Below are 17,033 nucleotides of genomic sequence, written 5' to 3'. Positions count from 1 at the left end.
TTTCTTCGTTGCATTTCTGTATAGCTTGTGCACTTTAACAAGTAAAGGGTGAATATTTGTGAAATCCACATATTCAGTGTGAAGACTCTTGCCACGAAAATAATTTACTATGTCAGTTTGTAAAAGCAAGCTAAAAAATAAACTGTTGACAAAAATGCATTTATAATTGAAATCTATGGGGCAACTGCTTTTTTGCTTGCTTTTACAAACTGAGGGACGAATGCCAATTATTTTCTGTAGTAATGGACAGCATGACACAGATGATGTTAATGTTATTTAACATTACTTTATTAAAATAAAAGATTTCAGGCTGATCATAAAGAGACTGTTAGAGAAAACAAGAGTGGATCTGTATCGAACCTTGACACTGATTATAAGGGAAGATCTGAGCACTCGTGACTCTGGTTCTGACTGCATGTTAAAAAAAGCGCAAGTAAACCAAAAAAACAAAAACAAGAATAGTCTCTACTGGTGGTGACGTATGTGCATTGCAAATGGCTTCTGTCTCACAGTAACTGTTAATTTTCTGCATGCTGCTTTCAAACTGTAAAGCTACTGTTTAAAACTTTCTTCAGCAAAGTGTCTAAATTTCAGAGTTATTTGCTGTCAGTTTATATGTGGTTTACTGTATGTCATATGAGCCAAAGAAAAATTCTCAGCTTAAATCTCAGTGTCATATATTTTATGTGTGGGGGTGTATATAAAAAAGTGTATATAATAAATATATATATATATATATATATATATATATATATATATATATATATATATATATATATATATAATATAATATAAGTATATAAACTATATATATATATATATATATATATATATATATATATATATATATATATATATATATATATATATATAAAATTTGGGGTGTAACGGTACTCAAACATGATGGTTCAGGACGTACCACGGTATTGAAGTCACGGTTCGGTACAGCAGGGGAAGAATTTTTTTTATTATACAGTGGTTTATTGAACAAAATGTGTCTCCCTCTTTAAATAAATTATAATTAACATTTTCAGAAGGATAAAAAAACTATTTCAGCTAATGCTGTAAACTATATACAAGAAGCCCTTTCTTGCATATTACTATAATATTAAAGGTCACAATTAACAACAAAGCCCAAACTATTAAATTCAGTTATTTCTATTTAGATGTAATAATCAACACTCAAATAATAAAAAAAAAAATGTAAATTACACATAAGGCAAGTTTTGCATTAACTTCTAAATATAATTATAAAATTATTACTTCGGTTCATTTTTGAAATATAATCATTTACACAGTAACTGTCATAACTTGTTTTCATGACATTTATTTAAACGTATTTAGTGAAACGCTCCCTTCTAGAGTTCATTTCTCTAGTGAACTAACATGCTGTGGACACTGATTGAGGTAAATGTAATGCTACGTGAGATATTATTCGCAAGCTGTTTTATTGATGTCTTTCCACAGCTGAAACACTGGTTGAGAGATTACTCGTAAACATTGATTGTCTCTTCTTCTGCGCTTTTTCCTGTTGTGGCAGTTAGCAAACAGTGTTGCATTACCACGCGCGCCCCCTTGTGGATTAGAGTGTGGATCACCTGTAACAGACTGTATTCGTTGTATAACTGCATGAACCAAACCGTGACGTTAGTACAGTACGGTTCAAGAAGAATACATGTACCGTTTATATATATATTTATTTATTTATATATATATATATATATATATATATATTTAGTAGTTTATATACTTTTTAGTTTTAAATCATAGTTATTAATCTCTTAATGATATACTAACTAGATTTTGTCTATATTGATAAACTTCAAATGCCAATGTCTAATGCATAAACCATTCATCACAACACGTTGGCACAATTGGTTCTTAATTACCACAAAACATGTTTATTAATGTTGTCCCTGTCTTTTCGGCCACTATCTAATGCAATATGATATATGATACTTTATAAAGCAGTAAAATCTTGTATATTTCTATATTTCAAATGAAGCTAAGTCAGGGATGCAAACATGGATCCATGGTGAGTACGGCCACACAGTTAACCCACCCTTAGTTCACCATAGAACAGAAAATAAGTGTGTACTCTTACTCAACACGGTGTATTTCTCTGTGTTTTCTTTCTCCACACACGTAAACGCAGGCATCTAGTATTGAGAACAAACAGGACTGGATAAAGCACATCCGTGAAGTGATTCAGGAGCGAACTGTGCACCTGAAGGGTGCGTTGAAGGAGCCCATCCACATCCCCAAACCCTCCACAGCCAAACACAAGGGTCGAAGGTACACCCCAAGGCCAGTGAAACATCTCTATTCTTACTTCAATATTCTTACTTTTTTTTTGTAATTTGTTTTTACCCTTCAGCTTCATTTTACTGTTGCTGGATTTGTTCTTTCTTAAATTTTAGGACTTGGACTCCTAGACTAGGAGTTAATTTCCTGTGTGTGTTTATGTGTGCAGGGATGGAGAGGATCTGGACAGTCAGGGTGACGGCAGCAGTCAGCCAGACACCATCTCACTTGCCTCCAGGACCTCACAGAACACACTGGACAGCGACAAGGTGAGGAAACACATCCTGTCTATGAAAACAAGTTGATCTATAGTCTATCTACAAGTTGGTCAATAATTTGCAGTGTTATTTTAGTATTATTTACAATCTATTACAGTATTTATTAATATTTTTAATTACCCTGTATTTTTATATTTTCAGTTGTCAATTTAGTTACTTTGTTTTTGTCTTTTTTTTGTCACTTAACTATATTTTAATATTTAGCTTTATTTTTTCCTGTTTTAGTAATTTTAGTACTTCCACTTAAGCTCATTGTATTTCAGTACTAATTTTCAATTAAGTTTTTCGAAAAAAATATTTTTAATCTGTGGCAGATATTTTGACTCATTTTTTTTAATCATTTTGCACATCAATCAGTATTTTTTTTACTGAAATGATGTGACATTTTAGGCATTGTAAAATGGACTAAAATGAATGCATATGATATGGCAATATACTGACAACATTTAAAGGGCATTTTCATCTAAAGATAAACAGTATGACTCAACATGGCTCTTTGCTTGTGTTTTTTTCTTTAGTTATCAGGTGGTTGTGAGCTGACAGTGGTCATCCATGACTTCATGGCCGGTAACAGTAACGAGCTGACGGTGCGGAGGGGACAGACGGTGGAGGTACTAGAGAGGCTCCACGATAAGCCGGACTGGTGCTTGGTGAGGACCACGGACCGTTCCCCTGCCCTGGAGGGCCTGGTGCCCTGTGCCATGCTCTGTATCGCCCACTCCCGCAGCAGCATGGAGATGGAGGGCATCTTTAACCACAAAGGTGGGTAAATTTCTGAACACTTCCCAAAAGTTTTCCCCAGCTTGTTTCAGATAAAAATAATCTGCATATTTTTTTGTGTTTTTCCAGACACACTCTCTGTGTGCAGTAACGATGCCATCTTGCCAGGCTCCTCTGCCACCCTGCAACCAGGTCATGTGATGGGCTCCCAGAGTTCCCCTGGGCCCAAACGCCCTGGCAACACATTAAGGAAATGGCTGACCAGCCCTGTGAGGAGACTCAGCAGTGGTAAAGCCGACGGCCACGTGAAGAAGCTGGCACACAAACACAAGAAGAGCCGCGACGTCAGAAAGAGCGCTGATGCAGGCTCGCAGAAAGACTCTGATGACAGTGCCGCCACGCCACAGGATGAGACTCTGGAGGAGGTTGGTGCAGTTCCTGTTTTTTTTTTTCCTGTATATAGACTGACTATATTTACATGTGCACCAGGGTTATTATCGGTTATTAGGGTTATTTATGGTTTTGTGCCTGAACCTCCACAGAGGGTGCGTAACGAGGGTCTGAGCAGCGGCACCCTGTCCAAATCATCATCATCAGGTATGCAGAGCTGTGGAGAGGAAGAGGGAGAGGAAGGACCTGATACTGTGCCTCTTCCTCCACCCATGGCCATCCAGCAGCACAGCCTTCTTCAGCCGGACGCACAGGATGACAAGGTGAGCCGGCTCATGATAGAGCAGAGCGGGGGGATTGAGGAGGAGGGTTGGTGTGAGTAAATCACTAGTTTGGACAATTTTTATTTTATTTTATTTTTTATTTTTTCCACTGCCAGCCTTTAAACCTCATTAGAGATCCTCAAACCCGTTGAAACTTCTGTGTGCCAGCGCTTGTATGTCCTCCTGGGATATGCAGTCTTTACTTTCACTTTTCCAGTTCTAGATCGTCAAGTGTGACTTCAATGCAAGCACTGTAAATCTGTTTTTCTGATCATATTAAACTTGATCATAAAGAATCTTGTCATCTTGGCCCCATGACAACTGGCATTAACATGTGGCTTCCATTTTGATGATTTTGGATGGATTCTTAACACGTTTAATAAGGGTGGAATGTGTTTCTTCACAATTAATCAACAATTTCTGATTACTTATCAAATTATTTCATTGGATTACTCTTGTTTTTCTAATTTCTTTCCCCAAGAGTGCACTTTCCCCCCTTTTTTCCCTTCTAACCCCTAGTATCATTACTTAGGGGTTTGTAATTAAAGGAAATGCAAAAAATGACAGCATTTTTAATTATCGGTTTGCAATTTTGATCTCTGTCAAATCACGCAGTGCATTGAAATAGTGTTAAATGCAAAGCTAAATAATGTCTAGATCAGTGGTTCTTAATTAGGGGCCTCAGCAAACTTCTAAGGGCTACAGGATGGCTTAAGGTGTTTTTATACCTGACTTGTTTGGAGCATTTGTTTCGGAACCTGGTGCATTTTCTCCCTTACTTCGGTTTGTTTAGGCATATATGATCACAGCAATCATGCTCAGATCCACACCAAATAAATGGGACTCAGATCACCTTAAAGAGGAGGTCTCGTCCCACTCAAAAATAAACTCTGAAGTGGTTTGCTTCTTGGTGAGAAAGCAATCCAACCAAATGGACCAGGCTGTATCACAGTGTATGATGGGTAATTATGTATGTTGCGTGAAAAGCAGCCGTGTGTGTTTTAATAATGGCTCTTAAAATGAATTGCGAGTTAACCTGGAGCGAAGACAAATTGAAGTATCTAAATGAAATTTGATCAGAACTGTCCAAAACTCATTTAAATTACATATTTTTTTAATTGAAGAACATACAGTTCTTGAGATTTCTTGAATCACAAAATTAATTGTGGTTAATTAGTTAAAATGTCACCACTCCCAATTTGGTAATATCTTAAATTAGTGGAAGAAGGATTGCAGTGGAATAATTACAATTTTGGTCTAATGCGCTTTAAACTCTCCATTTTAGAGAAATGTTGAAGATGCTGCTTAAAGGGTTAATTCACCCAAAAATGAAAATGATGTCATTAATGACTCACCCTCATGTCGTTCCAAACCCGTAAGACCTCCGTTCATCTTCGGAACACGGTTTAAGATATTTTAGATTTAGTCCGAGAGCTTTCTGTCCCTCCATTGAAAATGTATATACGGTAGACTGTCCATGTCCAGAAAGGTAATAAAAACATCATCAAAGTAGTCCATGTGACATCAGAGGGTCAGTTAGAATTTGTTGAAGCATCGAAAATACATTTTGGTCCAAAAATAACAAAAACTACGACTTTATTCAGCAGGTGCTATATTTTTTAAAATGGTGCGTAAGTGTGCATGTCGCGGATGTCTTAATCGCCAAAAACAACCACGGTGACGTAAAAGTGCATTACCAACGCCGACAGATGAAAGGATTCAATGGAATCAATTCAGTGGAATCAGTTCAATGGAATCAGTTCAATGGAAAGGATTCCGGAAGAGAAGACAATGCTGAATAAAGCCGTAGTTTTTGTTATTTTTGGACCAAAATGTATTTTCGATGCTTCAACAAATTCTAACTAACCCACTGATGTCACATGGACTACTTTGATGATGTTTTTATTACCTTTCTGGACATGGACAGTATACCGTACAAACATTTTCAATGGGACAGAAAGCTCTCGGACTAAATCTAAAATATCTTAAACCGTGTTCCGAAGATGAACGGAGCTCTTACGGGTTTGGAACGACATGAGGGCGAGTCATTGATGACATAATTTTCATTTTTGGGTGAACTAACCCTTTAAATTCAGAACCTTCAAATATTGTGTTGGACAAAAAGGTTGAGAACCACTGGTCTACATACAATCTGAATCTGAAATGCATGTTAATGCCAGCCTTAAAAGGTGTCCCAGAGAGATAGAGAGGCAGATTTTTCCTTTGATAGAATGTAGTCTCTTGTAAAACGGCCACAATAGGATGAAATGCTCGACTTATAGCTGGTCTCATCGCTGCTCAAGAACAGCTTGTGACACTAATTTGTTTTTCTCTTTTGTTTTGTTTGGGCTGTATTGTTTGCCATAGCATTACGTTGATTTGTGTCCTGTCTTTGTTTTATCTCAGTTCCCATATCTCTCCATCTGACTCCTCCCTTTCTGGCCTCCCTCCTTTCACATCATTTCTCATTGCTTTCTTTTCCCATAACCCCCGGCTTATCAAAAGACCCAAGACCCCCTTTCTTTCTACTTTTATTTGCTGTCTTTTTTCTTTCTTGTTTTTTTGGTAGAGATTTAGAAGCCGGCCACTTCCTGAGAACTTCCACTTTGAAGTAGTGCTCTTTTAGAAGCAGATTCCTCATTTTGGTTTGATTCCGTTATTCCACTTTCATCTAGACAAGACTTCCTCTTTCTGTTGTTTAAATCTGTCTGATTTAAACTTAGAACCACAAAATGCCCTTACTCATCCTTTTTCATTTGATTTCTTCTCTAGTTTTTTACTTATTTTACATTGTTGTTTTAAATGCATATGATTTAGCCCCATCTTTAATCGATTGTCCTCCTGACGCGCTGGTTTTTGATCGGACTGGGTTCAAATGCAGCTTCAGAGCATCACAGGGCACATGCGGTGTCAGAAAGACGTGCACAGGTGTATCCGAACGTCAACATCAGGGAGCTGTGATTAGGTAGAAAGAGGGTCATGTGCCTTATACAATGACTCTGAATCTCAGAGACCACCCTCACTCTTTACTCCTCTAACCAACCCTCAAAACTCCGCCCATTCACACCCCTCCCCCCTCCCCTCTGTGCTTATCCTCTCATTATCCACTCTGCTGTCTGATTGGCCTGTAAAAGCTAAGCAGACCTGAGGCCACACCCAGACACAAATTGGAAAGTCTGGAAGGCACAGCAAGGGTGAGACTTTCTGCTGGATTTCCCTTTATTTCTATTTGATGAATGTTTTTGATTGCCAGTTTTTGAAGCTAAAGTAAAGAAACCCTCCGCCAGTCTCAGGTGTCGAGCATCAAGCTATTGTCAACCTGAAGTCTGTTCTTTTAACTTCATATAAATTTAAGACCCCATGAAATGCAGCAGGTTTCTTTCCTCTGTCGACACGTTTCCTATTTTGGTCTGTTTGGCTGCAAGATAAGGACTGTGTATATCTTCGAAAAGTGTATTTTTATCAATGCATATAGAGCTATCACACATCACATGGAATAAAAGCCATTTTGATTATATGGGGCCTTTTTTTATGAATAATTGGTTTTGGCTGAAATCAAAATGTCTCTTTTCAAAACTGATAAACTGCACCAGAGACAGTTTGAGAGTGCAGATTTTGTATGTTCACAATGGTGTGATGCCAGACACATAATAATAATGTTATTACCATTAGTTACAGATGCATTCAACATAATGCAGCGAAGCTATTTTAACTGCTATAATATAATTGCATAAATGTCTTTGAGGGCAAAGACAATAAACTAGTGCCTAAATCCATTCCTGAATGAATCCTGATTACAGTTTAGCTTCATACGGCTCATATTTCCTTTGTGTCATTCAGTCTGGCTTTTTTCCCTCTTTCACTCTCTTTATCTCTGCAGACTTCTTCCCGTCTCTCCGTCCGACCCTCCAGTTCAGAAACCCCCAGCGCTGCAGAGCTAGTCAGTGCCATTGAGGAGCTGGTCAAAAGCAAGATGGTAAGAAGTGCACAGATGAAAATATAATATAATATAATATAATTAGTGCTGTCAAATGATTAAAATTTTTATCTAATTAATTACATGATGTGGCAATTAATTAATCTAATGAAATGACCCCCAAAAGATAATTTGAAGTCATTATTGTATAAAGCATTAAATTGAAATTTACAAAAAGTAGCTTCAGAAAGAAATATTTTGTTTGTTTCAACATAGAATTTATTACACAAATGTTTGAACCTGAATTTTCATTTTTAGGTGAACTATACCTTTTTAATGTGTTTTTTTTTTTAATTTTTTTTTTTTTTAATTAAATTATACTCTAATAAGAAACTAAAACTGCCAGTAGGTGGCAGTAAATGTCTTAATGATTAAGTCGATCATTCGTTAGTTCATTCAAATGGCTAATTAATTCAGAAGTGAAGTAAATGGTTGTCTTTATGAATGGTCCATTGAATCATTTTTTTCACTTGATTCGTTGAAAACGCAGATTCAGAAATGAAACGCCACTGTGTGTTGCTCGGAGATGGAGGCAAACAGTTCTGCTTTGTTGGCAAAATTGAGCAAAAACAGACAATATTGTGTCTAAAATGACAATATTTACTTATTTATAAACTGTTGTACAAAATCAGTATTGCATTTGTACTTTGTGACAAAAATAGCACTCGTGTGATATTGCGCTTTACTCGTGTGATATAGCTTCACTATGTCTTATAATGTAAATATGAGACAAAAACTCAAACGGCCATTTTTGCCAACATAACTTGAATTTTAGGGACATTTACTGCTTTCTGTAGACACTATTTTCTTTTTAGAGCTGCTTTACAACAGAATTGAATTATTTTTTTGTTTGAGTTGTTTCCCTGCATCAAATTTGTCATCAATCAACTGTATGAAATGTCAAGTGCATTAAATACGTTAATAATTTTAACGTCATTTTTAACGTAATTAATTAATCTAATTCACACGTTAAAGGAACACTCCACTTTTTTTGAAAATAGGCTCATTTTCCAACTCCCCTAGAGTTAAACAGTTGAGTTTTACCGTTTTCGAATCCATTCAGCCGATCTCCGGTTCTGGCGGTACCACTTTTAGCATAGCTTAGCATAGTTCATTGAATCTGATTAGACCGTTAGCATCGCGCTTAAAAATGACCAAAGAGTTTAGATATTTTTCCTATTTAAAACTTGACTCTTCCGCTTATGCCTGCTGCAGCCATGATACGGCAGCAAAGTTCCTTGATTATTACGCCGGAATGAGAGTATAGTTCCTAGCCATATCAGCCTAGAAAATCGCAACTTTTCATTTTCCGTCGGTCTTAGTACACGATTTAACTACAGAAGAGTCAAGTTTTAAATAGGAAAAATATCGAAACTCTTTGGTGATTTTTAAGCGCGATGCTAACGGTCTAATCAGATTCAATGAACCATGCTAAGCTATGCTAAAAGTGGTACCGCCAGACCCGGAGATCGGCTGAATGGATTCGAAAACGGTAAAACTCAACTGTTTAACTCTAGGGGAGTTGGAAAATGAGCCTATTTTCAAAAAAAGTGGAGTGTTCCTTTAAATCGACAGCCCTAAATATAATATATTATATTATATTATATTATATTATATTATAATACCACAGTGTTGTTATTACTATTATTGTTAAATATTAAACTTATTATTAACCAAGTATTATACAAGAATTTTACTAAAAAAACAATATTTAAAGTAGTTTACCCATCATACTTGTATGCTCTGACTTTGACGGTTTCATGCCCACACAGGCTCTGGAGGACAGGCCCAGCTCTTTGTCTGTGGAACAAGGAGACAGCAGCAGCCCCTCTTTCAACCCATCTGATAACTCCCTCCTCTCCTCCTCCTCTCCAATCGATGAGATAGAGGAACGCAAGACCGGCTTCCTCAAGAGACGCCAGTACGTCATCATGCTCTCCTCCCTCTCTCTGTTACTGTCCACATTCATTGTCAGCGTCTGTAACACGTGTCCCTTTTCTCCTTTTAGTTACATCCTGCTGGAACTGATCGAGACGGAGAGGGACTATGTGAGAGATCTCAGTTTGGTCGTGGAGGTAAGTGCACACTATTCACTGGATGCTGAGAAATAGATACGTGATCAAGTGACTAGATCTGAAGCACCTCCATACTTTGATGTGATGCTGCGCTGTGTGTCCGGCAGGGCTACATGACCAGGATGAGGGAAGATGGAGTTCCAGATGATATGAAAGGAAAAGACAAGATCGTTTTTGGAAACATTCAGCAGATATATGACTGGCACAAAGAGTATGTTTTTTGAACATTCAAGCATGAAAACCCATTCATTTTGGGAAAAGCCCAAAAACAAAATCAAGTGATAATGATAGACATTGGTTGGAAAAAGAAAGCCAATAAACCAACATGTACAACATTGTCTGATAATTAAAGCAACTTTGTGGCAGTTAATTTCAACGATTTTGAAGAGAGATGAGACTAACTACAATCCTTAATATTTCAGTTTCTTCCTGGGAGAGCTTGAGAAGTGCCTTGAGGACCCTGACCGACTGGGCCCTCTCTTCGTCAAACATGTATGCCATTTTTTAAGTCTTTTTAAGCAATCAATCGAACTTGTTCTGTTACTGTAATTTAATATTGTGCACTCTTCATGCCTTTCAGGAGCGGCGGCTGCACATGTACATTGTTTACTGCCAGAACAAACCTAAATCTGAACACATTGTCTCAGAGTATATCGACACTTATTTTGAGGTACGTAACTTAAATCTGGATTTGATCATAATTTCTGCCCTTTATAAAGCTTGAATGTCCTTATGACATACATTCTGCATTACTATCAGTATACCAACAAATACAAATCACACACAACACTTTTATTGTCAAACTGAATAACCTCTCTTGCAGGATCTGAAGCAGCGTCTGGGTCACAGACTTCAGATCACTGATCTGCTCATTAAACCTGTTCAGAGAATCATGAAGTACCAGCTGCTGCTTAAGGTTTGTCCCTCTGGTCCCACTGCATCTTTAGACCTATGGACAGTTGTTAGTCTAATCATGATTCTGATGCTCTCTGTTTCTTTGTTTACAGGATTTCCTCAAATTTTCCAAAAAAATTGGAATTGATTCAATGGAATTAGAGGTATTTTATTTTTATATTTAAACATTATTTTGTTTTATTCTATTCTATTCTTTTCTGATAATGTTCTTGTGTTGTAGAAAGCGGTTGAGGTCATGTGCATTGTACCAAAAAGATGCAACGACATGATGAATGTTGGTCGACTCCAGGGATTTGATGTAAGAACTTGTTTATATCAGTGGATTATTATCAAGAAGTGTTTTAAATTTGAGCTCATGGATTAAACTCATCTGATCGGCCTTTCACAGGGAAAGATCATTGCTCAGGGGCGTCTCCTCCTGCAGGACACCTTCATGGTGGCTGAACCAGAAGGAGGCCTGCTGAACAGGATGAAGGAGAGAAGAGTCTTCCTCTTTGAGCAGATTGTCATCTTCAGTGAACCTTTGGATAAAAAGAGGGGCTTCTCAATGCCTGGCTACCTGTATAAATACAGCATCAAGGTACAGGCATCCTCATCTGTCTATCTAATTTTGTCATGACAGATTTGTTGATTTAAGTAAAAGACTGTTTAGAAAAACTAAAAACATAATGTTTGTATGTGTGTAGGTGAGCTGTCTGGGGCTGGAGGATAGTGTGGACGGAGACCCCTGTAAATTTGCACTGACCTCCAGAACATCTAATGGCAGCAAAGAGGCCTTTATTCTGCACTCAAGCCATCCTGGAGTACGACAAGTCTGGATGCTGCAGATCAGCCAAATCCTGGAGAGCCAACGCAATTTCCTCAATGGTACAGCAACCAGCAATACTTATGAGTATAAAAGGCTTTCTGTCTTTAGGTCAAGTCATAAATGATGTTTAACATACATTTATTCCAAACAAAACAAATGATCGAAGAAAAAGATCCATCGCCCCTGTTATTTTATAGGCTGCGTGATTTGAGGAAAGAAATCTATTGTGATTTTTCTGATTAAAATAATTGCTATTTTAAAATGTGATCATTACTATTGTTATGAATCATAAATTCATATAATCATTATGCCTATAATATTTATTATTATTAAATAAAAATATTAAACAAAATAAGAAATACATTACTATTGTAAAAATACTTTCACTTTAAAATTAAAATCAAGCATTTAAAAAGTAATCCTTTAACAGTACAACTTTAAAACTATGCTGTAATTATACTATACTAACAATCATGTCTTAATTGCTTCATTTTCATTAGATAATTTATAAATATACTATTGTTCATTGTTCTTTTCATTCATAATACATTAACTAGTGTTCATTTAAAGAACTTGAAACGTTTAAAATGTATTAGTATATGTAGAGATCAACCTACAGTAATAATAAATAGTAGGGGTGTGACACAATATTAAAATGTGACAAAATTTCTTAATGTCTCGAGATATCGGCATCACGGAGCGTGAGTGTGAAAACCACTTCATTCAGTCGGTAAACATCTGCTCTGCTCATCCAGCACGAGCTGCAGAGTCGCACACAGTGCAGCAGGAATCACAGTTCACTGATCATGTGACGAAAGTAAGGCAAGATGACTGACAAGACCATGGCAGAGAGGATTCATTGCGCAGTAGAGCCTAAGCGTCTGACAAATGTCTTATCTTGTAGAATGTGCGCTCAACACCGCCGCTCCCTATACACAGAGTATGTGTGATTGCGTAAAACGTGAGCTCTCTGGATACGTGCAAATTAGGCTACATACAATAGCCTGTCTCCCAATATTAAACCTATCTTAAGCCCAAAGTCCACGTACCCTCCGCATTACGTAATTTTCGTCATCAGGAGGGTCCGCGGACATTAAGGTCATGATGTCTAAAGCAGTAACAAATGCTAACGAACTGATCTTCATGATAAAGTTTTACCAAAATATTGATTTGCTTTGCAAGCCTGTTATACCCTCCTAAAATCTTGATTAATCTGTGCTGTTTTTCTCATGTTCACATTGTTCATTGAAATCTCTCTCCTCATTAGATGTCTTTCCTCCTGTAGCGCTTACATCACCCATTGACTACCAGAGGAACCATGTCGAGGGACCTGGTGTCTCAGGCAGCAGTGTACAGGCTGGAGGTAGCGGGGGTCAGGTCATGGCCCCCGGAGGAGGCGGAGGGGCCCCGGCTGGGTCGGGTTCCCGCTCCCGTCCCTCCCGTATCCCCCAGCCCTCGCGCTTGCCTCAGCCACTCCGTCATCACTCTCCCGCCCTGGGGCCCGGAGCCCACGAGCCTGACGGCCCCGACAAAATATCAGGTATGTCCCCGAGACCTCGCTCCAGGGGTCCCTCACCCTCTTGCACCACAGAGCCTGATCCAAAGGTGAAGGTTCCTGCGAGCCCTCACCCCAAACAGACGGACCCTACGGAAAGCGCTTCCAAAGAAAGCAGGGATGGAGCCTCTCCGGCCCAGATCCCTCGAGCCACCGTGGCCCCGCTAGCTCTGGTCAAACCCAGACCTGGAACGGTCTCGCCGATGGCCTCCCCGTTAGCCACGCCGGCTTTCAAAGACTCTATCCCACCCTGCAGTCCTGGGCCAAAGACGGGCGGCAGCTCCAACTCGTTCTGGAGCTCCGTTCCCGCCTCTCCAGCCAGCAGGCCCGGATCCTTCACCTTCCCCGGGGAAGCATGCGACACCCTGGGACGGCAAAATCAGAACCAAAGTCACAGGCATTCCACCCACAGTAAGGACGCAGACCGCATGAGTACCTGCTCTTCTGCCAGTGAGCAATCTGTCCAGTCCACTCAGAGCAACGGGGTAAGAGACACACTCCTGCCCCGGTCGACCGCAGCGCTTCAGCTCAACTCTGCTCCTGTCTTCCCTCATGAATGACTCTCTAACCCACCTGGATTCTGTCTGATTTCTGCCTCTCTTAACCTGGTTTCTACTCTGTGGACTTCCAACAGAGCTTTTTCTCTGCATCTCAGAAATCTAACAGTTCTGCTTCTGGCCAGATACTAACTGTTTATGGAGTTGTAAAACAAGAACTAGGTTTATCCTTAAAAATTAAGATATTAACCTTAAGCGACTTTCTTTGTGGGGTCTTTACAAGATGTTTTTCCTTCTGAGAATCAGCTATCCTTAAAGGATTAGTTCACTTTGAAATGAAAATTAGCCCAAGCTTTACTCGCCCTCAAGCCATCCTAGGTGTATATGACTTTCTTCTTTCTGATGAACATAATTGCAGAAATATTAATAAATATCTTGACGCATCCAAGCTTTATAATGGCGGTGATAGGGTTCAATGAGTATGAGCTGAAGAAAGAGCTTCCATCCACATGCACCCATTTAAAATATTAAAATTGCTCCGCTTCAGGAGGCCTTTATTAACACTCCAGAACCGTGTGGAGCACATATTTATGATGGATGGATGTGGATTGAAGCTTTTTCTTTAGCTCATACTCATTGAACCCTATCACTGCCATTATAAAGCTCGGATGCGTCAGGATATTTATTAATATTTCTTCGATTATGTTCATCGGGAACAAGAAAGTCTATATACCTAGGATGGCTTGAGGGTGAGTAAAGCTTGGGCTAATTTTCATTTCAAAGTAAACTAATCCTTTAAGGGCTAAAGGTGCAGTCACGTTTTCTGTTGTTATGCAAAATTTCGGCATTTCGATAGGAATCGCCATGATTGGGAATTTTGAGTCAGGGCAAAAGATTTCCCCATGCAGATTTCGCAGCGGGTTTAAGCTCATCACACTGACCAACAGAAAGCTGCTTGGTTTGAAAGTGACTTCTGTGTGAGCTGTGCTTCATACATATCTACATTATTGACAATGGTTCTTTTTTCCCACAAAATTTCGCCAAAATGTTGCTAATGTTACAGCACCTTAATAATGTTAATCTTTACAAAACTAATGCCTGAAACATCCGTGGATGTTTTGATTCTGCTTATCATGTGATTTAGTTAAGAGTTTTAGATCTTTTTAACAGGCTACTACTGTAACTAACAGGAGTTCTTATCTCAATTTCTTTTCTGTTTCTTACCTTTTCTTTGACTGTTCAAGTTTAATAATGCATGTTTTTGATGCAGTGCACTTGCAAGGTTACATGTCAGTCAAAAGTTGTAAATATTATTGAGCATGGGTGTTATTATGCAATGTTTTGTCATTATCAAACACCAAAAACATACATTTGTTCTGAATTTACTAGCCCTCATGTTCTGGATGGGATCAGAGAGACCTCAAGAATTTTGCTAGATCGGGGGGAAAAAATGTTTACATAATCTTATGAAAACCGATTATAAATAAAATTTCAACTTGATAAAATGCTTCAAATGTCCTCCATAACAAATATTGCATTATGTCTAGGGGAGAGACCCAAAAACATTTTTAACACATTAAAAAAAGATGAAAATAAGAATTTTCACATAATTTTCAGTTATTTTATTGTTCTACAGTGTTGTTGCAATGTCAGAATTGACCATAAATAACACTGTTACCAGAAATAATCACCTTTTAAAAAATGATAATTATAAAACATAAGTATGCAGAATCAGTATTACCTACCTAATACTGGCTTATGGGTAGGTCAGTGGAACATATTACAAGAATTTGAAGGAAAAATATAAGGCCTTTTTTCTAAATTACTATTATTTTTTTATACATTTACATGGAACATGAGGGTTAATAGGTAAATGTGGAAATATTGTCATTTCACACAAGTAAACCCATGGTGTTGTACAGTACAGGCATTTGTATTAAAGGTGTATAAAGTGTCTCTGGTACTAAGACCCGTGTGTGTGTGTGTGTGTCCACAGAGTGAAAGCAGCAGCAGCAGTAATATCTCCACCATGTTGGTGACTCAGGACTATGTGGCTCTGAAAGAGGATGAGATAAATGTAGGTCAAGGAGAGGTGGTGCAGATCCTGGCCTCCAATCAGCAGAACATGTTCTTGGTGTTCCGCGCCGCTACAGACCAATGCCCAGCTGCCGAGGGCTGGATCCCCGGATACGTGCTGGGCCACACCTCCGCCATTATCCCTGACGCACCAGAGGGGACCATTAAGTAAGAGCTCGCCTCTGACCATTTACGTAACACATGCTAAATGTTTCATAATGCAACAGTAAAATCAAACGCATACTTAACATCTGTTTTTTTTTTTATCAAGCGGTCCTATTATAGTTTTTTATTTTACATTTTCATCTTTCTTTAGTGATTAATGTTGCAGTTTGAACATGAAAAAGGTCTGCAAAGTTACAAAGCACAAAGTCCCTCCAGCAGGAGTTATTCTCCATATCAGTGCGCATTTCTGAACTCCGTGAAACGCCTCAATTGTAGTCTTGAGTTTTCTTAATAATAATAATCACAATATTCCTCATTTAAATAATTCCCGCTCAAGGCATATGCAAAATAAAGGGGCGGGGCCTGGTTGAGTTAGTTAGTAGTGTGTTGAAACTCACAGTTATGTTAAGGGACGTGACATTTCCCAAACACACTCGAAACAGTTGACCAATCACAACACTGATCCAGCTGACCAATCAGAGCACACTACTCTTTTCAGAAGGAGGGGCTTCATAGAGACAGGAATTAAACAGAGTGTTACTGACAGACTGAGAAGAGAGGAGCTGCAACAATGTCAAATATGTGAAAAATAAGGTGTTTTTGAACATTCAGGCATGAAAACCTGTTCTAGTAGAGCCATAAACAAAATCAAGACGTTGGAAAAGGGCATAATAGGTCCCTTTCATAGGTTAGACATTTGACATTTAACATAATGGTTTGCTTTCCAGCAGGAAATCATCATCATCATGGCATACATCCCTCCGTATTCGCAAGAAGTCAGAGAAAAGAGAGAAGGAAAATAAAAAGGAGGCCAAGCTAGAAAACGGATACAGGAAATCCAGAGAGGGACTAACCAACAAGGTCTCTGTAAAGGTAAAACTAATGAAAACAAACAAATCTTTGTCGTGTCATTTTCTGGAAATCCTTCAGAAGGATGTTTACTCAAATCTT

General features: G+C 38.4%; 1 protein-coding gene across 1 annotated transcript in view; it reads left to right on the top strand.

Annotated features, from left to right (window-relative positions):
• trioa (trio Rho guanine nucleotide exchange factor a) overlaps nt 1–17,033 on the top strand; it is a 129,298-nt gene that overhangs the window by 107,109 nt on the left and 5,156 nt on the right. Inside the window, 19 exon segments of the mRNA XM_048201608.1 lie at nt 2,156–2,295; nt 2,474–2,573; nt 3,101–3,344; nt 3,432–3,727; nt 3,845–4,015; nt 7,896–7,991; nt 9,764–9,912; nt 10,000–10,066; nt 10,174–10,277; nt 10,489–10,558; nt 10,647–10,736; nt 10,890–10,982; nt 11,074–11,124; nt 11,202–11,279; nt 11,370–11,561; nt 11,668–11,848; nt 13,057–13,829; nt 15,838–16,085; nt 16,811–16,955. Of these exon segments, the coding sequence (XP_048057565.1) occupies nt 2,156–2,295; nt 2,474–2,573; nt 3,101–3,344; nt 3,432–3,727; nt 3,845–4,015; nt 7,896–7,991; nt 9,764–9,912; nt 10,000–10,066; nt 10,174–10,277; nt 10,489–10,558; nt 10,647–10,736; nt 10,890–10,982; nt 11,074–11,124; nt 11,202–11,279; nt 11,370–11,561; nt 11,668–11,848; nt 13,057–13,829; nt 15,838–16,085; nt 16,811–16,955 (3,288 nt within the window).

This window comes from Megalobrama amblycephala, linkage group LG9 (genome assembly GCF_018812025.1).
Source record: "Megalobrama amblycephala isolate DHTTF-2021 linkage group LG9, ASM1881202v1, whole genome shotgun sequence".
In the NCBI taxonomy this organism is placed as follows: domain Eukaryota; kingdom Metazoa; phylum Chordata; class Actinopteri; order Cypriniformes; family Xenocyprididae; genus Megalobrama; species Megalobrama amblycephala.
The sequence above is the reverse complement of the archived record's forward strand: the minus strand, read 5'-3'. Positions and strand labels throughout refer to the sequence as shown.